Here is a 26282-nt window from a genome sequence, read left to right on the forward strand (position 1 = left end):
TGACTGTCAAAGTTAATACTACCTCAAAAAGTGGAGCTCATGAGGATTCTGGAAACATCCAGACACTACAATCAGGGTAGATATTGCAGGAATTTGATGCCTTGCCAGTGGGTCCTACTTTGAAATTTATGCTCCCCCATGTGACAGAGTTGGACTCAGTTGTGGTTTCCCTACACATGAATCTTTTGACCCTTCTATTTATCTATAATTAGTATTAGGATTGATAGGTGTACATCCAAGAGACTAAACTTTTTGGGTTGTCCATATACCAGCTGGGCCCTGAATCTCAACAGAGTTACAACACCTACTCTCCAGTTCATTGGACTTACCTAGAATGACTAACAAGGAGATGATGATGGACAATGACCATCCCAAGGAACTCAGTCTACAACTGCAAGCAAGAGTCCCATCCATCTGGCCCATGGGATTGAAGCCCCCTCTCAACTAGAATTGCAGTAGGCATCACCATCCCAGAATCCTCAGTATTGGGGAATGATTTATGGTCTAAAGAAGACAAACTATAGACTTATTGTGATTCTAGCAATGGAAGAAATTATATTATTGATGTGGAGGCAGTGGCCACTGGAGGTTCTGAGGGTAGGGAGAAGGAAAAACAGGTGAAATATGGGGGCATTTTCAGGACTTGGGAATTGTCTTAAATGACATTACAACAACAGATACAGGCCATTACATATCTTGCCATAACCTACAAAATTGTGCGGGAGAGTGTAAACTACAATATAACCTACAACCCATGCTTTTTGGCAATGCTCTAAAATGACTTCATCAATTGTAATGAATATACCACACTGATGAAGTTGTTAATGTGGGAAAATGTGGGAGGTATAGGAAGCAGGGCATATGGGAATCCCCTATATTTTTATGTAACATTTATGTCATCTAAATATCTTTTTTTAAATACATTTTTTAAAAAGCTGTTTTCAAAGAATATTTCTGTAGTATTTAACATAATAATTGCTTTTTCTATAGGAGAATGAACCTACTCAGTTTCCTGATAAACCATCTGCTTTCTTTAAATACATGGGCTCTGTGTAAAAAGATTCACAATTCAATAGGTTTCCAAATTTTCACTTTCCTGGATAAATGGCAGGTGGCTCTATTCCTCATGTGTGCTGTTACACTTTACTAGGTGCAGTTCTTCCTTCCTGATGAAGGCCAGCTGAACCCTCCCCTTCAGGAGCCAGCCAAGGCACACACCAAGGAGAAGGGACTACCAGCCAGTCCTGAAGCCCTGCTCTGACCTCCAATTCTCCTGTTTCAGAGGCACCAACGACTTCCCCTTAGCTGCACCATAACATCTAAACCTGATAGTCTAGTATCCGAGATCTCCAGGACTAGTCCACAAACAACCTCTCAGGTAATTGCTGGAGCTCTTCCTTGCACAATTTCTCACCTCTAAGTGATGATCTGGCTACTTGTGCCCCTTTATTTGCTCTACAAATATATACTGGGCACTGACTCTATTCCACGCCTTAGGCTGGGTGCTGAGGATACAGGAGTAAATAAAACATGCAGGAGCGCAGTTCTTGTGTAACTAATATCTAAGAGGAAACTAATGTGCAATTAATTACTTAATTGTAAGGCAGTGCTACAAGAAATGCAAGATGTAGTATTTAAGTGTAAGCAATTATGCTTATATCATGCTACTATCAAATTGGATCCTCCTGGTCACTGACGGCCACTGTCACAAAACACGTTTCTAACACTCCCTCTTCTCAACTTACACTATAATTGTAAATGGAAACCACTCTAGAGGACCTCAAGCAGAGAGGGGCTTAATGTAGGGAACTGACTGGGAAGGTGTTGGGAGGGGCTGGAGGAGCAGAATGGGGAAGGTCGTGTGACCCACAGATCAAGCAGCTGCTACCTCCCTGTGCTGAGGCCTCGAGCCTGCATTCCCAACCCTGTCACTGACCCTGCTGGAGCCCATCACCAGTGTGGCTGGAACGGTGTCACCTGTGGCTGGCGTCCACAACCCATGCCTCTGCCAGTGCTGCTGGTGGTGCCACCGCTACAGCCAAGACTCCTGCAGGGCTGTCACTGCAGGCCGAGCCAGCAGAACCCTGAGCTGCCAGGGCAGGGCACCCCTAGGAACACAAGGGCTTCCACCTTTCTATGCCTCCACAGCTCACACAAGTGCCTCTCCTTGACCCTAACCGGAGCCCAGCTGGTTAGAGTCGGGGAAATGCAATTTTCAGGCTTTAGCCCCAGCAGTACAGTGAGAAGGGTGGGTATGGGCTAAGGACCAAGATGCACTATCTGAATATGGTAAACATCTGTGTTTTCTGAACTTTTATCCCTTCAAGTCCTGGCATACAGGAGGGAAAAAATGAACAAAATCATTGCCCAGGATACAAATGGAAAACATCCAAAACATAAGAGAAAATTAAAAGTCTTATCAGTGTAAATATATTTATTAAAGGAAAGGCAAAAGGCTCCATGCCACAGAAGAGAATATTTTTCTCCATTCAATCCCCCTTTTTGTTTATTTCACGCCACTAATTAAAACTAGCCACTATTTTATTTATTTGCCTACTAATGTTTAATTACTATATTCCTGTAGCTACTACTTACTTCCCTACTTATTATTAACTACTTCTCTTCAACCTCTACTTAGACCTCCTGGCAACAGGCCCACATCCGTTTTATTCACTCCTGGAACCACAGGGCAAGTGATACCAAATGCTCATTGAAGGATGAAGAAATGAACCAATGAATGACTGAATCAGTGGCAACATACATAGAGATTATATAGACAGATTATAGATATAGGTACAGATATAGACTTGACATAGACACACATGCTTATACACACACATTGATATACCTGCACACACATGCACACAGAGAGTGTAATACACCACATATGAAGGGTTTGTATTTTCAGAAATTCACCAAAATTCAATCAGACGCTATTTTTCAAGGAAATCACCCCATGCCCCTTCTGTTATCCTTTTTCTTTTCAATGATGAACAGCTAGAACTCTTCAAGCCACACCTTAAGAAATCCACTCTGCTCCTCAGAAGGCAAAATTGCTTTAAGAGTCTCCAGGAGGCTCTCCCCAAAATCTGAGGTTCCCCACTCTCAGTCTGTCCAGTGCTTATCATTTGTTTGAGTTGGCCCAGGTGCAGCCTGGTGACACTTCTTCCACAGTTTTAGAGAACTATTATTTAATCTCATCTTGATTTCTACCTTCTCATGTCTGTATCTTGCCTGCATGAACTGAGCTAGAAATTTTGCTGAGGGTAAGGACCGTGCACTCTAATTTAGGCCTATACCATGTGCACTGAGCACACAAGAGAAGGTGTAAAAGGAGGGGAGTTCAAGTTTCAGCTCAGCCACTAACTAGCTGAGCGGCGTTTGGTAATCATCTCCCTGAGTTTGCGTCATCATCTGTAAAAGGGAAAGAATGGTAATTTCCTCAAAAAAACCTGGAAAATTAAATGAAATAACCGATATGACACCCCACAATAAAGTACAATTTGAATAAGAGAAACACAACAGGTTTCACTCCCAATCTCTCCCATGACCTAATTTAATCTTTCTTTGATGATCCATCAGGCATCTCAGGACTGGCTATGGTCACCATGCACACCACTGATTACCAGGGTTCAAAGAGAAAACAAGACAATGTCCTTATCCCCTAATCAATCCCACACATCATTCAACCTTTTCATCTTTCTGTGATGATTCAGAAGTCACTTTAGGCCTTGGAAAATCACTCTGATCTCTAATTATTACTTTTCTGGTGTTTGTATACCACCCAAATAACAGAGGGCTTTCTGATTTCTGGAACGTCTACCAAAATCACCTTTTATGAAATAAATCTTAAAAATCAGATCTAAGGTCAAGTGCCTGACAAAGGCAGCAAACAGAGTAATTTGTATGTATTTATATATATTTGTACGTATATGTATATGCGTAGGTGTACATACAGAAATATAAACATAAAGACATAAAAAAAAGAATGGAAGGATTGGCAGGAAATGTTAGTTTTGTAAAAACCTAGACAAGTAATTGGAAACCAGGGGGTAGACTCAGTCGGGAAGCAGCAGCAACAGTCTCACCTATTTTCTTGGTGCGCTCCTCTCCACGGTTGTGGGCGATAATGGGAGAATAGATGAAAGGACTCTTGGTCGACATGTTCTGACCCAGCAAGCTTTTCATTTTCTGTGGCCGGAGGCTGGCAGGAAGGTTCAAGAGTTTCACATGCCTAGTGTTTCAAATGGAACAAAAATACTTCATTTGCCTTCTTAGCTTCGTTTCAGGATAAACACTACCAAATATCACATTAGGGGAAATATCAAAATAGAAGATAAACCGAGGGGAGGCCAAGCATTCCAACTGAGTGGGACAAAGCAGAGGAACAATGTTCCCAATAACTCAGCTCTGTCCTGGGGACAGAAAGTAAGTCCACATAGCTGGGGAGCTGCCAGTTCCCTGCCGTGGGCTTCACAGTTCGCTCGATGATGGTCTGGAGTCAGAAGGGCCCGTGTGACATGTCAGCTGCAATACCGAGCAGCTGTATGCCTCTGGAGAACACCACCTCCTCACAGAACTGTGGAGAGGATCAAATTAAATGCTCCTGGTACAGGGCCTCCTGCCCAGGAACGGCTGCGTCTCTTCTCTCTCCGTTCTCCTTCCCTTCCTCATAGCACGCCCCCAGCCAATACAAGCACAGATCCTAAACTGAAAGGTCAGAAGGCACCCCTGCTGCATTTTGGGAAATGACTGACTCCATCAGCACCGTCTCTGTCTTAAATTGCTTTCCCAGGTGTGGGTGTCTGCTCATCTTTACTTCCATGCAAGTTCAATCGACTGGCATTTGTTGAAAAAAGCACTCGTCAACAGACCGTGAGCTGTCAGCATACTGTCCACTTCCTACGTGCCACCCCAGTCACACAGCCTTCTCAGCCAGACTTTCCGCTAGAAACTATTATCACCATCTCCACTTTTTCACTGAGGAAATTGAAAGAACATCCATTAGACTAATGGTCCTGAGCTCATGCTGCCCCGCCATCCTCCTCATGAAGCGAGATGGTAAGTCTGCCTGGAGCATCAGGGTGTGCACAGCTCTTCCCCGTCCTCTGGGGGCCTGCCTGCCTGCCTGCAGGGAGCACATATCCATGCACCTACAAGGGCCTCCCCATGAAAGAGGCCAATAGTCACCAGCTATGCCAACAGTCACCCAGCTATGCCAGTCGGATGGTAAAACCATCCAACTCACGGGAAGGACTCAAGGCCATGTGGCCAAATCTGAGCCAGGCCATTCTTGGTGCCTTCCATCTGCCTATGATATGTTTCTTTCTATTGATTACAAACTCAGGTGGGGCAGGGTAGCGGGTAGAGTGCCATGAACTGGAAAACTTCCAGCCTTATTGGGTCATTAAGTACAATAGGGCCTGACACATATTAGGTACTCAAAATACCCCTTCTCTTCCCCTCTTTACCACAACACTTACTTACACACATAGAGAGCAGAGCCCCTGGCTCAAAGGCTGCAGGCCTGGACTGGAGCCCAAAGCCCGCTGTGAACATGTGGCACAACATGGGGCAGGGCCTGCTCACGGTGCAGCCCCAGAGCCTCCCCATTTGTAAAGTGACTGCATTTTCTTGCAACACTAGCAGCTTTCTGTTTCATGCCACAGAGTCACCACCTGAAAATCAGATAGTATCTGTGAATCTACAGGCCAGGATCTACCACAAGCATAGAAATTGCAGATCACGTAAAAGGTTAGGGGATTTGAATCTCTGGACTGACAATGTGATAGCCAGGTCCTGAGCCTCAACAGACTCCAGCACCTACAATCTGATTTATTGGACTCACCACACTCAGCTAAGATGGAGTTGAAGAAGGACAGCCACCACACCATGGAGCCTAGAGTGATTACAACTGAAAGTGGGAGGATTGCATCCAGCATCCATGTGGAATCTGAGCCTCCTCTTGACATAGAGGTGCAATGGACACAACCAATCCAATGTCCACATAGAAAAGGTGGCATTGGATTGGGAAAAGTGGACATGGTGGCTGATGGGTATGGGGAAAGGCAGGAAGAGATGAGAGGTGGAGGCGTCTTTGGGACATGGAGCTGCCCTGGATGGGGCTTCAGGGGCAATCACCGGACATTGTAAATCCTCACAGGGCCCACTGGATGGAATGGGGGAGAGTATGGGCCATGATGTGGACCATTGACCATGAGGTGCAGAGGTGCCCAAAGATGTACTTACCAAATGCAATGGATGTGTCATGATGATGGGAATGAGTGTTGCTGGGGGCGGAGAGGAGGGGTGGGGGTGGTGGGGTTGAATGGGACCTCATATATATATATTTTTAATGTAATATTATTACAAAGTCAATAAAAAATATATATATATGGAAAAGAATTCTGAGGGCATGGTTAGCCAGAAAAATAATCCAATAAGTTCTCACAGCATTCACTCATTACCGGAAATTTTGCACACAGTGTTACTTCATAAAATGTGCCCCAGAGAAAAATAACTTTTCAGAGCACCTGACATAAAGGAACATAATCCATTTACTACAGACCTAATAATCCTGCATTTAGATTATGAAGCTGCCAACAGTAAAGCAGAATTCCAGGGATAAATTTTCAAGCAAAAGGATTATTTTCAGAGATTCCATTTGGAAACTGTTGACATTTAAAAACCTGACTCTCTGCAACACACTGTGGCTAACTGGGACAATGAAGGGTAGATGTGGGACTAATTAGGAAAGTGATATAAAGCAAACAGATTGAGAAGAATGCCACAGGAAAACCACAATCCAGCTTTTGTCCTTGGTTTTTGGTCCATCAACCTAACTTAGAGGGGAGACAAATCTAAGAAGAGAGGGGCAATGACAAAGACTGGCCTCGTCAACCGCCCACTGGAACAATGACGAGTCGCCACCGCTCCGAAGCCCGGCATGCTGGGGTAGGTTAGTAGGCTAGGAGACCACCAAGCTCTTATCCCTGAATCCACCACACACGTCTTACCATCCTGAAAAGCTCTAGTTTAAGAAAGCCTTACAGGTTATGGGCCTGGTCACACCAAAAAAAAAAAAAAAAACGAAAGAAGATTCTAGAAAATGATATGAACCTAGGGACGTCATGGAAGCTGCGCCCACTATTATCTGAGAGACTGACTTCGCCCTGTTTTATAAAACAAGAAAATCCCCCTGAATGTAGTGGCCTCTAAGCTGGTTTTTGAATAAATGCCTATAATCCTTTCTCAAACAGTATAATAAACTTAAAAGTTTTAAGTTTTGATCCACTCAAAGCTCACAGTGACTTTAACCTTCAATTCTTATCAATTTAAATACCCTCATTAAGTCTACAGCTCTTTTTCAAATTGGAAGAACTCTATCAGTTCAACAACAACAACAATAAAATCAGCTAATTCTCCCCAATTGAAGGACCCCTGATTTATGGGAAATGGCATCTAAACACTGTCCAATTCCTTCCTTAACATTCTATAATTTCTAGTTCATTGACAAGCTCCACCATTATTTGAGCCTGATACTGTGCCACTAGCTGTTGTAGGATGAAGACTCCTACAGGGAGTAAATGCAGGCGGCTTTCCACCACTCTCACTCTGGACATCAGGAACCGCCTCCGGCTTGGCACAACCCTCACGTGGGATAATGCTTGACCACTACTGCATCACTAGCCTTCAGCACTAGGCCAGACACATCCCAGGCATGCAATAAATATTTGATTAATTGAATTTTGGAGTAAATTATAATTGGGATGTATTTTGGTCTCCTTTTTTTTTAAATCAACTTGCATAATAATTACTTAGTAAACCATTTTTGGGTGAGCCCATTCATACTCCTGTTCTACCACCCATGCGCAGGTAACCATTTTTCTGCAAACTGATTAAATGGTTTTATTGTCAAAAACTAGGAAAGGACTCAACAGGGAAAAAAAAAATGGCTCTGATCAGCCACTCCAAAACCAAATCATAGTTACGAGACATCTTCAACATTAAGTCATTCTCTAACAAATCTGTAGAGCAAGTCTGATAATTTACTCAGTGATGTGGCTACTTTTCAACCAACTTACTACTGAGCACTTCCCATAGTTACAGGGGATGATGGGAAATGCCTGGTTTCTTTTCATTTTTATTTTTTTTTTAATTTAACTGATAAAGTCTATGCTCTCAGGCATAAGATTTGAGGCATTTGGTTAATATAATAAAATAGTCCCAGGCTTGTTTTCTAAGGAAAAAGTTGGTCCAGTCCATAGGCATGACACTGGCTATGCAGAAATAAGTCACACTGATTTAGGAATAGGACAACAGCCCTCCATGCAGTGTGAACACTTATTCATTCCCCACATATTTGCTGACTTCCTGTCATGTGCCAGGTACTGACTGATTATCAATAATAGGCTTTCCCAGCATCACAGAGCACTTACCATCTTGTTTTCTGTCTGACAATTAACTTTGAATTCCCTGCTGCCTAACTTTTACCAAAAGTTTACTTATGAGAAACAGCATTCAGGAAGGAATGTCTGATATATAGAAGAAGTCCACCCATTGGTCCAGTATTCCTAATTTTATTGCTGGAACAAGCCAAGCTATTACAGTGCTTCAGCCACATTTCTTTGTCTTCCAGGAGAATTGCTTTTTCTCACTTGCACTCTGGCATTGTGCCCTCAGTCTGCAATGAGCAACACTATGCAAAACAGTCTGGAGAAACTCACTATTAGATTTTTGTGGTGATATTGTTACTCAATATATCACAGTATTCTCTTTAAGAGAATCCACACCTTCATGATAAAAGCACTCAGCAGAGAGGGGTTGTGGCTCACATGGTTAAGGACCTGCCTCCCACATGGGAGGTCCCAGGTTTCCCCGTGCCTCCAAAAAAAACAAAAACAAACAACAAGCAAAACAAAAAAAAAAAACCAACTCAGGGAAGCCAATGTGGCTCACTGGTTGAGCGCCAGCTTCCCACATACGAGGTCCAGGGTTCAATCACCAGCCCCGGTTTAAGTCAAAAAAAAAAAAAAAACACTCAGCAAACTAGGAATAGAAGGGAAATCTCAAACATGCTAAAGGGTATATATGAAAACCCCACAGCTAACATTGTACTCAACAGTGAAAGAAAAAACCTTTCCCTCTAAGATCAGAAACAAGAAAAGGATGCCCACTGTCACCACTGCTATTCAACACTGGACTGGAAGTTCAAGTCAGAAGCATTATGCAAGAAAAAGCAGGGGAGAGGGGGAAAGGCATGAAAATTGGAAGAGAAGAAGTCAAACAATCGCTATTTCCAAGTGACATATTTCTATATGTAGAAAATCCCATCGAATACACACACACACACACAAAAAAAAAAAAAACTACTAGAGCTAATAAACAAATTCAGCAATGTTACATACAGGATACAAGATCAACACGCAAAAATCAGTTGTGTTTCTATCCACTAGCAATTAACACTCCAAAAAAGGAAATTAAGAAAGCAATTTCATTTACAATAGCATACAAAAGAATGAAATACCTAGAAATAAACTTAATGAAGGAGGTGAATATTTATTGCATGCCTGGGATGTGTCTGGCCTAGTGCTGAATGCTAGTGACTTGTACACTGAAAACTACAATACATTGCTAAAAGAAGTTAAAGAAGACCTAAATAAATGGAAAGACATCCATGTTCATGAATTGAAAGAACTAATATTGTTAAGATGTCAATACTCCCCAAAGCAATTTAGATTCAATGCAATCTCGATCAAAATCTCAATGGTCGGGCGGCGGACTTGGCCCAGTGGTTAGGGCGTCCGCCTACCACATGGGAGGGCCACGGTTCAAACCCCGGGCCTCCTTGACCTGTGTGGAGCTGGCCCATGCACAGTGCTCATGCACGCAATGAGTGCTGTGCCACTCAGGGGTGCCGCCGTGTAGGGGAGCCCCACACGCAAGGAGTGTGCTCCGTAAGGAGACCCGCCCAGAGCAAAAGAAAGTGCAGCCTGCCCAGGAATGGCGCCGCACACACGGAGAGCTGACACAACAAGATGACGCAACAAAAAGAGACACAGATTCCCATGCTGCTGACAACAACAGAAGTAGATAAAGAAGACGCAGCAAATAGATACAGAGAACAGACAACCGGGGCGGGGGGAAATAAATAAATAAATCTTAAAAAAAAAAATCTCAATGGCCTTTCTTTAGAAATGGAAAAGCAACCCTGAAATGCATACAGAATTGCAAGGAGCCCGAATACAGATATGGAGAGCAAGAAAACTAAAGTGAACACTGGAGTGCTGAATTAGAATTGGAGCTATCATTATAAACTCACAGTTGTCAATATTTACAAAGAGATACAGAAATAAATATAGGTGTGCATGTGTGTGTAAAATGTACATATATAAATACAACTATTCCTCCGCTCCACCCACGGAGAGCAGCACACTTGGCACCTACGCCTTCACTTCTAACCCCACTCTCTACTGAAAGGAACCAGGGCTCTCTGGAGAAAAGGCTGATAGGAGGCTGGGAGCAAGGGAAGTATAAAATGAGCCTGGGCATCATATATGCCAGAAAGTGAGGACTCACTCAGAAAATAGTGGGCACATGACAATGGGCACAAAGCCAGCTAGAAGTGACATCCACTGGCCAAACCAGGGACAATTCGATCATGAAAATAATGATAAAACAGTTTTATCACAATAATATATAACGGGACACCATGGGTCCACAGTGAAACAAATAAATAGGAAATCTCATATTTACATAGTTTCAAAGAACCTTCCCATAGTAATTAAATGCTTATTAATTACAAAGGGGCAGGAGTAACTTTGCAGTAGTGAAGTCTGGCAGACACCACCTCAACCAAGTAATGCCACACAACAAAATCACCCATTTTCAGAAAGAACTCAATGAGAGGAGTGGAGCATAACTTCTATGACACTCCTGCCAAAGATGCACAACCTACATCCAATTCTGAGGAAAACACCTGACATTCTACAAAATAACTGTTCTGTCACCTTCAAAAGTGTCAAGGTCATGAGAGCCAAGGCATGACTGGAGAAATGTTCCAAACTGACAGAGACTAAAGAGACATGACCACAAAGTTCCATGAGGACTCTGAACTAGATGCTTTTGCTATCAAGGCCCCAATACTAGACTTTTATACATGCAAATGAATGGAGCCCTGCAGATTAGATGGTAGTAATGTGCCAGTGTTAAGGTCCTGATTCTGACAGCCATACTGTGGTTCTGTAAGAAAAAGTCCTTTTCCAGGATGATGGAACACCAGGCCAACAGTTTACATTTGAATGGGTCAAGAAAATCAAAAGCCAGCCAGGTCTTTCCCAAACATTTCACAGGCATATGACAAGAGAAGGAAGCTCTCTTTCTTCTGAGGACACTCGCCTGAGATGATTTCAACCTAGAGTTGTCTATAGTCCTGAGTGGGCTGCCCCATCACTAGGAGGAAGCCCATTGGCAGAGAAAGAGAATGGGACACAACACAAAGAGAGGTGAGGCTGAGAGTCTAAAAAATCATGTTTCCTAGGATTACTTATTTGATCCATGGACTCCTGAGGCCAACTCTCACCCTAGGCCTCCAATGACATGAGACAATAACTTTTCTTTTTTGCTTACGCTAGTGCCATTTGAGTTTTTATCATTTGCCATGGAAAGCACCCCAACCAATTTACTAGGCAAATAAAAACGGAGCTCTAGGCTAAAGAACGCTCACCTTCCTCCTGGGTTCCCTCCATTCCCTGTCCCCTCTCTAGCCACAGGAAGAAGTAACTCCATCAAGTAATGGTGTTCTCTATTCCCCAAACACGAACCACTATCCTCCTTCTCCCTGCCCTTGTTCAAGCTGCTCACTCCACTTGGAAGATGGTCCTGACCTGCACACCCAGAGAACTCCAGAACCCCCAAACTGGATGAATGACCCCTTCTCTGTACATTCAAGCACCCTACACCTGTATATTTTTTTTGCACATGTATAACATGGTCTTAAGACCATTTATTCACCTGTCTGTCCCTCACTAGGCTAGGAACATTCTAAAGGGAAGAGGTTTATCTTCTATCTCGGTATCTGGGCAATTAGTACAGTTTCTGGCATTTATATCTTCATGAAATGAAGAAAACTGACCAATTCTTTATTTTCCAAATGAAAAAAATTTGGCACAAAGAAGTGAAGCAAACTATGCAGTTTGCTGACAGTGCTTTGGTATCATCAGTCTGTGTAATAACCCACCACCATATCTATAGCCAGAAGGGTGACTGCACAGGAGAAGATCAATTCCTACTCCAGAGCTTACCAGCCCCATGTAACTGGTTCCGTTTTCTGAGAAGTGAAACAATGACCTGTTAAAACAGGGAGCAAAAAGATGTTTGGCCCAGTGTAATGATTATACTTCGATTGTCCAGCTGAGACTTTCTGACTTTAGATAAAATAGATTTTTAAAAACTAAAGTAAGTTACATTTTAGTATTTCTAAAAATAGTTGTGGAGTTTAATTCAGTCAACCCAGTTTAATAGTTACAAACTAAAGTAATAAATTTTAAAAGTGACTATTAAGGGGCTTCTAATTAGAAGGAGATCTCCCTCAAACCTTCTATAATAACTTACATGTACTGAGAGCTTTTTTGCTTACAAACTACTTTCCAAACATTTCCTTCCATCCACAGATATAAGGTATGTTTTGTCAATCCCATTTTCAGAAGAGGATACTAAGGCTCAGAGAAATTAAAGAGCTTGTTAAAAGACAATTAACTGTAGATCTAGGGTTTGAATACAAGACGAATGAACAAAATCATGATTTCTCCAGTTTTATGTGAAGGAAGTTCATGAATGCCAGGCAAATAAGATGCAGCAATACATCAGTGCCCTCCTTTTCTGAAACCTAGAGAAATGCTTATGCATCAGAATCCCTCACATGTAATCATGACAGAGAGAAGTGTGGAGGAGAAAATTGCATAGAACCTGTCCAAGAAATATGACCTATGGCAAATCTTCGGAGAAAAAAGATCTTGCTCTGATGAGGAAAAAGGAGAGTGATAGAGCTGAAGAACTGTGGAGCAAGGACATCACATTTATCCTCATACTTTCAAATGGCAAAATCTTGGAAAAATAGTGCAAAAGTTAAATTTGACAAACAAGCTAGAATAAACAAACTTTTACATGTGTATGAAATCTAATCTAGAATAAAAACACAAACTCATTTTCAGTACGGACAAAAGCAGGTCAGAAAGTGTCAAAAGTCCAAGGAAGATTAAATATAGCTTATAAAATAAGGAATGAACCCGTTTCAACGTGGTGCTTTTACACAAGGACGCTTTCTGACTTGGCAAGGGCACCTAAGGAGCAAGCACTAATGCAGTGCAGTGTCTTGACTCATAAGCATTTCAGTCTAGAAACCCAAAACTGGACTTCCTGTCGGGGCGAGGAGGTGGGGTGAGTGGAGTGTGGGCATCGCGTGCTGTAGGGACCTTTTGGTTGCCTCCCTAACACCCACACCCCTCCCCTTGCATTAGGGGAACTACACACAGTTCCTCTCAGCCATGTGGTTTGGGTGGAACTGGCTTGGCTCTGAGTCCATAGCCCTGACACAGGCGAAGGAAAGGAGGGGACTTGGCTGAGGCCCCCCTACTCCATGGGCATCATCAGAAGGTGCCATCTCTCTCTTCCAGGACACAGGGGTCTAGAGCTAGTGCTGTCGTCCTCATCCCACCCGTGGCCTAGGCCTGAAACCATCACTGCACAAGGCAGAGCCAAGAGAGGGGAAGAAACCACATTCTGATGAGGTTAAGTGAACCCTTCTCCAGCCTTGCCTGAATTCCTCCCCTGGACTTTTCAGGTATTTGTGCCAATAAATTCCCTTTTTTCCGAAGTTAGTCTGGGTCAGGTTTTCTATGAATTGCCACACAAAGAATTCTGATACATGTGTTCACTCATTCAGCACACATTATCACCTAAAAGGTTATGAAGACAGCTCCTGAGAGAGCTCTTGATCTAAGATAATCCAAAATGTCAACGAAGTCATATAATCAAGTCCATAAGCGCTCGGGAAGAAAGACAGGGCAGCCACTAGCGACTGGCTAAGTGCGCACCAATTTCTGACCCCTTTCTCCCTCCCTGCCTCCTTCACAGGTACTGGGAGAACTAAATACTCGCTGTCCCAGCCTCCCTGGCAACCAGAGCGGCCCTGAGACACACTTCTGGTCAAGGAGCCTGACGCAGAAGCCTGCTACAAAACCATTAACAACAGTTTTGCTTCCCACATAATCAGAAGACAGACATCCCTGGCCCTCCCTACCCCGTCTTCCTGTCTTGGCGGCAGATGTGTTATCCTGGAGCTGCAGCAACCACCTGTAATCATGGCATGAGACGACGTGCAGAGAGGCCACCTGCTGCCAGCTGCCTAATAAATAAGAAAAACAAGCCCCTCTTGGCTCTCCAGTCTTAGGTTTTCTGTCTTTTGCAACTGAAATAATTCCTAATCCACACAGAAGGAGCAGTCCTTTCTACATGGGTGGCTTAGGAAAGGCTTTATGGATGAGATATTCCTTGAACTAAACCTTGAAAGATGACTGAGAATCACCAGCCAGAGAAAGGGAGACAAAGGCATTTCAAGCAAGGATGATGCACGAGCCACAGAACAACACCCTATCACACAATCGCCTGCTGTAAATATTTTTATAAGGGTTTTATGGGACCAGAAGGTACAATAAGGGGCTAACAACCGAAGGCTGGAGACAGAAAAGGCCACCGAAGGCCTTGTGAGCCATGCAAAGCAAGCAGATAGACTCTATTTTATTATAAGCAATAGGGAGCAAAATACACTGAGAGAGAGATTGATTTTCCAAAGTGTCCAAAGAAAGTCCCTTCATTTAACCACGGGTATTGGTGATACTGCTGGCTAAAAATCCATCCACTGAGTTTTCTGTACTTACACTCAAACAAAATTTCTTTCCAGTTTTTTATGATACCGGGTATGAATGACACAATCACCAGGATGAAGAAGATAAAGTGGACTGACTTCTCTAATTAGAAGGCTCCACAAGTCATTAAGAACATGTTTAGAAAGATGGCCAGTAGTACAGAAAATGAGATTTTTAAAAATGGCACATGGCTTCACTGGTCAAGAGAAATGGCAACAGGACACCAGGGCTCATCTGGACATTCCGGGGGGAGCATTTCAACATTGGCCACATATATGCAAACGCAAACAGTAAAAGAGACATGCAGTCAACAAAAGGATGTTCCCAGCAGATCTGAGAAATGGTATTTGCCTAAATGCTAAACTGTCATCCAATCTGTTCTATCCAATGATTTAAAACCACCAAGGGATGTTAATATCATAGTAGTTTTCAATCAATGTATGCTTTGACATGTGTACATAAAAATGTCTCATGGCAGAAAACATAGATTTATGGAGTGCTTAATATGTGCTCTGTGTTTTGTATGTATCAGCTCAGTTAAAACAAAACTAGGGGACTGGATGTAGCTCAAGTGATTGAGCACATGCTTCCTTTGTATGAAGTCCTGGGTTCGATCTCTGGTAACTCCAAAAAAAAAACAAATAAGAACCCTGTTAGGGGGTCAATTTTTAAGCCTATTTTAAAGAAGAGGAAGCTAAGTCCTTGCCGAGGTCACTTGTTACAAACCCCAGGGGTCTAACTTCAAACTCACGTGCCTGGGTGACCCAGCGTCTCCTCTAACAGTACCTCCATGAGGAGGACAAGTGCTTTTCCTCCTCAGTCCCAACAGTCTGCAAGAACCATCCTGCCCCAGTTTCATTGGGAAAAGGTCTGACAGCTAGAGATCTAGACACAGCATCCAAAGGCCATTCAGATGGAAAGGACAAACAAGTTTATATGGCTGTGAGTCTCCAAAAAGAGCTGGGAGGTCATCAGAGGGGCTGCCCTTATGCACACCTCAGCAGAGTCCCAGAGACAGATAAAGTAGATACAACCCTGGGTATTGGTTCTTCTGAGGGCTACAGAGACCCACAGGTTCTATGGTCATGGCAGGTGGACTTCAGTGCCATGTCAGTTGGCCCTACTTTGGAGTTTGTGTTCCTGAGTGTGATGGAGCTGGACTCAGATGTGATCTTTGTTCACAAACCTCTCCTGTTACTTTTACCAGACCTGTGGTTGGTGCTGAGGTTTAGTGTATATTCAGGGGACCTGAATCTCTGGACCTGAATCTCTGGACTCTCCATGTGATAGCCAGGCCCTGAGCCTCAACAGACTTGCAACTCCTACACTCTGGTTTATTGGACTTACCCCAGCCAGCTAACATGGAGGTGAAGAAGGTCAACCACCACACCAGGGAGCCTAGACTGCCTACATCTGCAAGCGGGAGAATTGCATCCGGCATCCATGTGGAATCTAAGCCCCCTCTCAATATATATGTGGAGTGGACATAATCATTCCAGGGCCCACAGGATGGAGGAATAGAGTATGGATTAGAGTGGACTTACTGATATTCTATTCATGAACTATTGCGATTAGTAATCAGAGAAGTGTGGCATTGACGTGGAGAGAGTGGCCATGGTAGCTGCTGGTGGTAGGGAGTAGGAGGAGGAGATGTGATGTGGGGGCATTTTCAGGACTTGGAGTGGTCCTGGGTGGTACTGCAGGGACAGTTGCTGGCCATTGTGTGTCCTCCCATGGCCCACTGGGTGGACTGGGGGAGAGTGTGGACTATAGTGTGGACCATTGGCCATGTGGTGCAGCAGTGCTCAGAGATGTGTTCACCAAGTGCAATGAATGTCCCATGATGATGTGGGAGGTTGTTTTTGTGGAAGGAGTGGAGTGAGGGGGGTGAGGGGTGTATGGGGACCTCATATTTTTTGAATGTAACATTTAAAAAAATAAATAAAGACAAAAAAAAACAAAGGCCATTCAGAATGTTCTACTATGCAAGGCTTTCTAAATTTACAAACAACCCAAGGCATGATGTGGGTGAAAAATTAAGAAAGAATCATACCCTTAAAAAAAATGAATGATACCCTTAATCCCAAATCAGGCCTATTCCACTTTTAGTCTTACTCATACTAAAAGTCCCCCAAAGGACCCTTCTCTCTCTAGTTTCCATCAGTGAAGAGTAAGAAGTGTGCCCAACAGTAAGGATTGCCCCCTTCCTCTGGGGCCCTCCAAGCTGGCACACAGCAATTCCACTCTGAGAAATTCCCAGTGGTGGCAAGAGAAACTTTTCAGGTCACAGCTTAGCTTTGTGGATGGCACACTCCACCAGCTATACATGATGACTGCCATTTGAGGGCCCATCATAACATCTTCATAAAATTCAAGTGTAGCCTGGGAAGGGCTTCTTTGCCCAGTGACCCTTTCTGTTCCCATTTCTCAAGAGCAGACCATTCCCACAGTGACAGCAAAAGCATTTCATTTGGCAGTATGAGGTTTGCCTTCATGGAAATATGCAGGGAGCGAGAAAACTAGCATTGACTCAGAACTGCCCGGGATTCAAGCACTGAGCCGTGTGCTTTTGCATGCAACGTCACTGAATTCTTGGAACTTAAAGTCATGAGTTTTGTTTCTTAAATTTTTAGTTCTTTTTTTATTATTTTCATAAGCAAACTGAAGTTCAGGGAAGTTAAGCGATTGCCTCACGGGAGGGAATAGGCCTGGGAGTCAGTCTGCTTTGCCTGACTTCAAAGCCCAAGGCCTCCCCGCTGCTCACAATGCTGAAAAGATCTCTGCAAACAGCAGCCACGCTACGATGCTTAGCATTTTCAACACTTGGAACCCTATGGTTACAGCACTTTCTGCAAAACAGAAAAATGTCCAATTTCAACTTTTTTCTTTTGTGGTCAAGGAAACCTTTCAAAAATTCAGAAATCATTCAGAAATCATTTCGCAAGCCTAGTTCATAAACCTTTTCAAGTTCCCACTTTGCATTTGCCAAATGACTGCCACTTTCTGAAATCTTATAATCTGTTGAGATACAGTCTCATAAAAAAAGATCATTTTAGGACTGTACAAAATGGGAAATACCATGAGAGGGGTAAGAGCTAGGTACTATGGAAACCAGAGGAGAGAGGACAGGCAATGAAAACGTGAGGCTGTGGTGAGTGTAAACGAATAGGCCTACATTAAACAGCTTAAAATGCGGGGGGAGGGGGGGGCCGAACGCAAGCTGGAAAGCACCTGGAATGCGCTAGGGCCTACACCTACTTCCATGTTGCTGGGTCTAAGAAAATGGGAAACTACCAAAAAGAGGAGCAGGGTCAGTTTGTTTCCAGCACGGTGGCACAGCCTGGCCGGCACAGCACAGGCTTTGGGATCCTGGTACCTTGCATTGGCTTCTGGCCTTCACTCAATAGCCACATGCCTACACCAGCGAGGTCAGGCACTGGCCTCAATTCTCTCGTCTGAAAAACACTTACTTACCCCTCAGAGGACTGCGATCAAGGTTTAATGTGTCAGTGAGCCAGATGGGCAGTCAACAGAAAATGGCAGCTTTCCTGAAGACCCACCTAAATATCAGGCCAAAGGGACAGGCTGAAGAACGCGGTACCCCTTCCCACTCACCTGACAATGGGGAGTTTGGTGAAGGGCACTGGGGGCAGGCTGAGCCCATCAGGCAGTGTGAGGAGCTCCATTGTCCCAGGACATTTGGACGTATAGTTCTCTAGGCTTTGAGTCACATCTTTCTTTTCTAAAGAGAAAACAAGAACAAAATAAAGGTTCAGTAAACAAAAGTAAAAATGAATGACCTTAATTGATTTTTTTATTTTTGAGGAAAAATAAAACTCTCAACCCCATCTATGACAGTACAGTGAGTCCAGACTTCTGACAGAAATAAAGGTGTCATGATCCTAGGAAGACAAGAGTAAAGCAGAAGGTTTATGCAATTTATTTGAATAATCACTAGCAGCTATTCCATTTAAGGGCTTATGGAAAAAATGGCGATTAAGTTACTGCCCTCAAGAAGACTTCCATTTTCTAAGAAAATAAATCTTTACCAGAACCCAAGAAAGTCAACAGGCAAGACTAGAAAACCAGTATATTTTATAACTTAAATATTTTTCAAGCAACTTCTAGGTACCAAGCAAAATATCAGACCCTGCCCTCAAGGAGTTTCTACTATTTGTATGACAGACATTTAAAGGAAAAATGACAAATCAACCTTTTTTATGCAGAAACAGGGCTTCATTAGATAAGGCCATTTTTCTCCCCAACCCATCCCTTGGCTAGGAGGGGAAGGAAGAGACAGGTAACGACGTGCCAGGGGCCCTCCTGGCTCTAAAACTTACACTAACCCAGGAAAGGCAGGCATTACCAGTCCCATTCTGCAAATGAGAAAACGGAGTATGAGGGAAGCTAAATGGTCCAGCAAAGACCACATATTTGCCCTGTGCTTGTGGTCTTCTGGCTATCCAGTTTTGAAGAATTAAGGAAAGTAAGGAGCAGGGGATGGGTGTGGTGAACAAGGAGTCCGCTCCTCCTGGCGCCTGCTTTCTCTGTAAAACACCAGACAGAGTCATCACTGGGAGGGAAAGCCAGAGGGCTTGAGAGAAGTAGAAGGGGTGAGAAAACCGCAGTGAAGTGAGAGCTGGCTGGAATACACGGTTCGGCCTTTCACTAGCTCGGCGGAAGCCACTCAGCCTTTCTGAGCTTTATCTTCTGGCAGGCAGAGTAGCACCTAGCTAGGGAGTTACGAAAGATAAAATGAGTAATACCTTAAAAAGCAGGGACTGGTAGTTCTAAGTACTGAATAAATTGTAGCTGTGCTGAGGACATGACGGAAGGCCGACAGAGGACGGGGAGAAGGCAGAGTGCCCACCAGGCTGGCAACCATAAAGACTGAATATGAAGGCAAGGGACAGAGCTCAGGCAAGTATAGTAATTGGCGAACTGCTACTATGGGAATTTTCTGCCCCTAAGCATCATTCTTTAGAGAGCAGGAGGGCAGTAAAGCAATAAGGATTAATTTTGGATACAGTGCAATAACGTTCATTTGCAACACAAAAATACTCTTAAAATAATCAAATCATCTTCAATTTATAGGTGATAACTCTCCCAAATGGCTCCAGATGATATCATGTAAAATACCTAATTTGCCTAATGTTAGGTAGGGCACTTAAGGTTTAGGTACATTATTAAGTTGGATTGGGTCAGGCCCCATATGCACTCTCAGTAAACTCTGCTAAAATGAAGAAGGAAATTAATCTATCAGTGATGCCCTGTGCCCCTCATAAAGTTATCCAAGAAGGAACACTGCTCATCATATGGCACTTGGCTTAGCTTTAATAGCATTTATATGGACAAAATAACCACAACCTGTGAGTGGCATGGGTGAGCAATGGGTACCTTGCCACGCCGACTCACCGTGGATCCCGCTCTTCTTCCAGACTGCTCATTTTTCTAGAGAAGCCCCTTCTGATCTCCCGTGTGGGCTGTAAGCCTGGCTGAGAGCATTCTAGAGTTGTGTGGACGGCCAGGGGAGGGGTAGGATCTCAGAATTAGTATCTCCACTGGGCAGGGAGGTTTTCGTTTTACACTCCCCACTGAGTAAAACGCCAGCCTGCTGCTGGGCTGGACGAGGGACAGTCCCTGTTTCCAGGCAGAGGAGGAGACAAGGGCATAGAGTCGACTCATAGGCCGACTTTCTGCAGATTCTCCTGTTACTGGTGTCATCACACTCGTATCCAGGCTGTGTGCCTACTGCCTCTTGCAACTTTTGCAATGCAAAAGGAACTGGGTTGCTCTTGGCTTTTCCACAACCACCTTCTGACTTCGTTTTCAGTTTATTGGGGTTTCCAGAGTTAAATACTTATTGTCAGTTGTCAGTGTGGTCCAGCCATTGAAAGTACCCATCAACCCTTCTCTTAATGCATTTGAGCACCTGTTATAAATTGTGGCCCAGCTCTATGATTTCATGAAGGATTATAAAATGGTGATTTTCCAATCCTCTAATTTACCTTCATTTATAACCTATAAATTATCTGTAAAGGATTTTTCTTCACCAGCTACTAGGTTATTTTGAAACACAGTTGATAAAGAAATGGGGATTAATACATGGTTGAGTTTTTCCCTTTATTTTCTGGAGTAGAAAATTGGTACCCTAACTATGAGTTGTACGTTAGATCATTATGAACTCAAGGATTTTTCTCTATGTGATGTTTCAATTCCTTGCCTTTACGTTCCTTTCTGATGCCTGAACTGTCCCATCCTTAGCCAGTAGGAGCTGCTTCAAGTTGGCTCCTGTGTTCCTTACCCAAGACCCCACTATTCTTCAATAGGTTTCCTTTTTTCTGACTCATTTCCAGCCCCAGTCTAGAGTCAGCCAGTTCTCTAAGGAGCCCTGGTTCCTTTTCACGGGCAGTAGTGCTTAGGGACCAGAATCTGGAGACCAGTGGTGCTCATCACCTCTCTAGACCATCTCAGAGAACAAATCAACTTGAATTTTTCTAAGTTGCACAGCAAAAACAAAGGTTACACTGCAAGCTCCTTAAAGGGGAAAATGTCTTGTCTTCTTTTTTGTTCCCCCCCTCAACTGTCAAGAGTGCTTAGTATACAGGTGTTCAGAAACTATGTACTAGTTGGCTGACTTCATTTATTCAAACATATTCTTACTATTCAAGAATGAAAATAAAATATAACCCACATTCACTCTCTGTCCACACAGTGCAGAGTAACAGCCACTGATTTGCTAACTAAAGCCAGCAGATACATTTGGCCAAAATCTCTTCTTTCCTTTGTGCACCTTGAAGCAGTGGGATCTGGGAAGTAGCTCTGGGTACCATTTGTCAATACTAAGAACTGAGAGCCTCATTTAGATCATTCTTTCTCCAAGTATCCCTGGGCTGGTGGGAATAATTTATTAAAATTTTCTACTTCCACAAACAACAGCTCAAGTAATTGTTTCATTCATTGCTACTTATAACATTTTTCTTCATTTATCAAGTTATTTTCCTTTCCTTTTATAAATCTTCCTGAATTTATTCATTCATGCATTTGCACATTCAATTTCTACCAAGCAAATACTATGTGCCTATAGCACTGAGCACTAGGCAAATGAAATAACACCACAGGCTCTATCTTCAAGGTGTCCACCATTCAAAGAAAACACAAAGTCAAAATATTACCCTATACATAGAATGAGAGTTGATTGTTAAGGGGCAGAGCTTTTTTGTCTGTTTTTTTTTTTAATTATTATTATTATTATCATTGCAATAATGAAAATGCTCTAATAATGACTGACATGATGAATGCAGATTACACCAAACATCATTGATTGTACACTTCTGGATGGACTGTATGCTTTATTTATATCTATCAATAAAAATGATTAAAAAGCAAGCAAAATTGGTAGAGCTCACCAATATTCTCCAATGTAATGTTTTGGGTGGAACTGTGATAACTGTTTTATTTTCTTTTGAGGTTGTTAAAGTCTCAGTATGTCTATTTTTTGCTTGTCTAAATTTGGTCTAGGTATATCGTCTTAGAAAAAGAACTTTTCTTCTTTATTACCAAATTAATTGATTTAATATAATGCATAGTATTCTCTTAATTAAAAAAAAAAAATATTCTCCATTTGTTTCTAAAGACCCATGTCCATGTACATGGCAAATAGAGATACAGGGAAACAGGTAAAGAGAGCCCATCTTCCAGGTGGGACAGTTAAGATCACAGATTAAAGAAGTGCAGAAAAACCCACTGTAAAGGTGGGGCTGGAGTTAGGCCAAAGGCACGTGATTTCCTGGAGTCAAAGGTGAGAAGCAAATTGTGGCCTAAAAAAAAAAAGAAGAGGAAGCCATTTTTTAGCAGTGGGAGAGGTTAAGTAGAGTACTCAAACTGGTTTTTCTCTTCTTCCTCCCTCCTTCCCTCCCCTCCTCTCTGCCTTCCTCCCTGCCTTTTTAGTGGGCATCCATATACCCATCACCTAGATTCTACAATTAATCTTCTTCCATTTTAAAAAATATATCCCCAAGGTAGTGTTAATCAAAGCTCAAAGGGAAACAAAGTGCCTGGGTGAAGAGTTGGGAGAATGGGGAAGAGGGAATCTAGTAGTGGCAAGAAACTGAATTCTAGAGTTCTGCAACAGAAGAGGTACAGCCCTAAGCACATAGACATGGTGCCTGGGACCAGACCTCCCGGCTCAGGCCTGGCTGGAGAAGAGAGATGAATGAGTCTAGCCTTCCAGAGGCAGGGGCACGAGCCCACCAAGTTTTACCCCCTACCCTCAGTCAAACTGTAGAGGAGAACCTGAGAACGCAGCACACTCAGCACAGATCAGAAGGTAGAGCTGGAAGCCCTGTTTAGTTAGACTTACTTTCCATATTATCCTACCCAGGAAGAGCTGGCATAAAAAAATGTATTTACCAATGAACCCTAAGTTAAACCATGGACCATAGTTAAGAGTATAATTATTAAAATGTGCTTTCATCAATTGTAACAAATGTTTCACACCAACACAAGGTGTTAATAAAAGGATGGTATATGGTAATTGTGTATTTTATGCATGATTGTTCTATAAACTTACAGCTTCTCTAAAAAGAAAAAGAAAAAAAATGCATTTACAACGTAAAAAAAATATTACACTATAATTTCTTCTAAATGACTTTACAGAAGCAGGGATAAAGTCTGTGAGAAGAGGATGGAGCACCTAACTTTGCTAAAGAAGGCCTTACAGAAGATGTAATATTTGGTCTTTGTCAAGGGTCACAGGAATCTGGGGGGGAAATGAGCACACTACTAGCGGGCTTTGCTATGCTGTGTTATAAAGAAAGAATAACAAGAACAGGACATGGCATGAATAAAAATATATAAGTATAAGCTGTGCATATACTACAAAAGTTGACAGACAAGTTGCCTAAGCCATGTGAAAGAAGCTTGATTTTTTCTGTATTACATCCAAAGGACTGACTGATGTGGGCAGCACAGGGTATCTGTATGATAAACAGCAGAGGTGAGAATGGTCCTGGCTGCAGTGGGGTAGGGTCTCACACTCAAATCAGAAGCAACTGGCCAGACACTGGCTTTGTGGTATACTGGTGGCCAAATACTATACACACATCTTGAATTGTGATCTGTGATATCTGCTGCAGAAATCTCACCCTTGAAAGTAAACGATTAATACAAGATTGCTAGGCAAATCAGGGAGGCTTCTTGCCCAGGGAAAGGAATGCAGAAATGCTCAGAGTTGCAAAGGAACACTGCAAGCTCAGGACTTATTTCCAGAACAGTTTGCACTTCCACAGTGTCTTCAGTGGAGATGGGCACTAGTTTTTGCACAAAATTACTACCACACTTAAACTTACCAAGCACATCCTATGTGCCAAATTATATTAACATTATTCAGTCTATAAGAGCTTCAAGGCAAGAGATGGCGGTATATAACAGAACTTCAAAAATTTTTTATCCAAAATAGGTACTCAATATCCTTTCACAAAATCCCTGCCCCCCAAAAAAAAAAATGGAATTATTATCCTCTTTTAAATGTGATAAAAATTATCTGAGGAACAATCTGGGAGATTTAGTTATGGACTAGTGGTAACTGCTACCAAAGAATTGTTGTAAATTTTATTAGGTGTAATACTAACATTGTGGTTATAAAGAAAATGCCATGTTTTTAGCAACACACACTGAGGACTGAGTGTATGAAATGACACAAGGTCTGAGATTAGCTTTCAAATAATTCAGAAAAAAAATGGGGGAGATGAAGTAAATGTATAAAAATCTTGGTAACTGTTGAATCAGGGTGATTGATAGATGGGATTCGTTTTACTATTCTCTGCACTTTCATCTGGGTTTGAAGTTGCCTCATAGTAAAAGGTTTTGGTGAGCTTGAAGAAGTGAAACACTTTGTTCAAGGTTGCCCACCTCACAAGTAACAGAGCTAGGGTTTGGATCCAGAGTTGACTAGGTGCCAGTGTCCTCCAGGTTAGGTCTGGCAGCAGGTGCCCCACGCTGATACCACACGGAAGAATGAGCACAGGCCAAGGAGGCTGCTAACACAGTACATAGCCAAGCTGGGATGAAGCGTGTGGTAAATCTTTTGAACATCATCCTTAATTTGTTTCACCAAAAATTAATGGATCTTATTCAATTTTGATAATTCCAAAAATTATTTCAGGCAAACTAGAGTACCTAATGCCCTTGAGTCATTTTTGTGGAACTCAGAAATTAGAGAATTCATGCAGACAGAACACTTTTAAGGATTACTACCATAACTATATTGGTCCTGAGAGAAGCAGAAAAGGTGATCAAAACTTTTGATCAGAAAAATTTCACAGGCCATTTGCCATTTCAAGAGCTGACACCATTTGCCATTTCAAGAGCTGACACCTGCATAAGAACTGATGTGTCCTGACCTCACAGAGCATCTGTCCACGTTTCCTGTAACTGACTGGCAACAAGCATGCTTGCATGAAGTCTGTAATAGTCTTCTAAGCAGGTAAAGAATAAAAAGTGGAGGAAGCAGACATGCAGTGTACATCTTTTCTTCAAAATCTGAGAGGAGTGGGAAGAAAAAAAAAATAAAGAACCTAAGAAAAGAAGCTTCCAGCGGGGAGTGCAGGTGTGGCCTGAGACAGTCTGTGAAATCCTACTTTCAGAGCTGATTCTGGTGCTGCCAGTTACAGGAAGAGAAGTCACAGCTAGTATCTGAATTGTTTTGATAAGAATAGTATTACTGACCTCTCAACATTATAATGCTGAGATCCCATTAGGCAGGACCCCTTTTGTCTACCTAGTTCCTATGGAAACAAAACAGTGAGAAAAAAATAGAGGTTAAAATATACCATCCTTACTGCTGATGCAGGCCATGCTGAAGAATATGACCAAAAGATTTCTTAGAAAGTTCAGCTCCTCAGTGACAACGAGTATTGGGCAGAGCTTCAAAATACATGAAGCAAAACCTGATGGAACTAATGTGAGAGGAAAGAGTCACAATCTTTCTAAAGGTGCATGCTTTAACACCTATCAATCACTAAAATAAGTAGACAAAAAACCAGTAAGCATTCAAAAGATTTGAACAAACTATCAACCAACTTGACCCTAATGACATTTAGAGCACATTATATCCATCAACTACAAAATACAAATTCTTCTGTGTTCATAGAAAATTCACCAAGATAGACCATGTTCTGTACCATAAAACAAGTCTCAAATTAAGAAGGATCAAGACCATGTAGAATATGTTCTTTAACTATACACTATTAAAACAGAATTTAACAGCAATAAGATATCTTGAAAAGCTTCAAATACTTAAAAAATTTAGCAACATACTTTTAAATAACCCAGTTGTCAAAGAAATCAAAAGGGAAA

General features: G+C 42.5%; 1 protein-coding gene across 1 annotated transcript in view; it reads right to left on the reverse strand.

Moving 5' to 3' along the window:
* Positions 1-26282, reverse strand: part of TRAPPC9 (trafficking protein particle complex subunit 9) — a 762741-nt gene that overhangs the window by 586662 nt on the left and 149797 nt on the right. The window contains exons 10-11 of the mRNA XM_071208051.1: positions 18540-18666; positions 4089-4234 (exon numbers count right to left, since the gene is read on the reverse strand). Of these exons, the coding sequence (XP_071064152.1) occupies positions 4089-4234; positions 18540-18666 (273 nt within the window). The remainder of the gene's footprint in view (positions 1-4088; positions 4235-18539; positions 18667-26282) is intronic.

The sequence above is a fragment of the Dasypus novemcinctus genome, chromosome 14, assembly GCF_030445035.2.
Source record: "Dasypus novemcinctus isolate mDasNov1 chromosome 14, mDasNov1.1.hap2, whole genome shotgun sequence".
Taxonomy (NCBI): domain Eukaryota; kingdom Metazoa; phylum Chordata; class Mammalia; order Cingulata; family Dasypodidae; genus Dasypus; species Dasypus novemcinctus.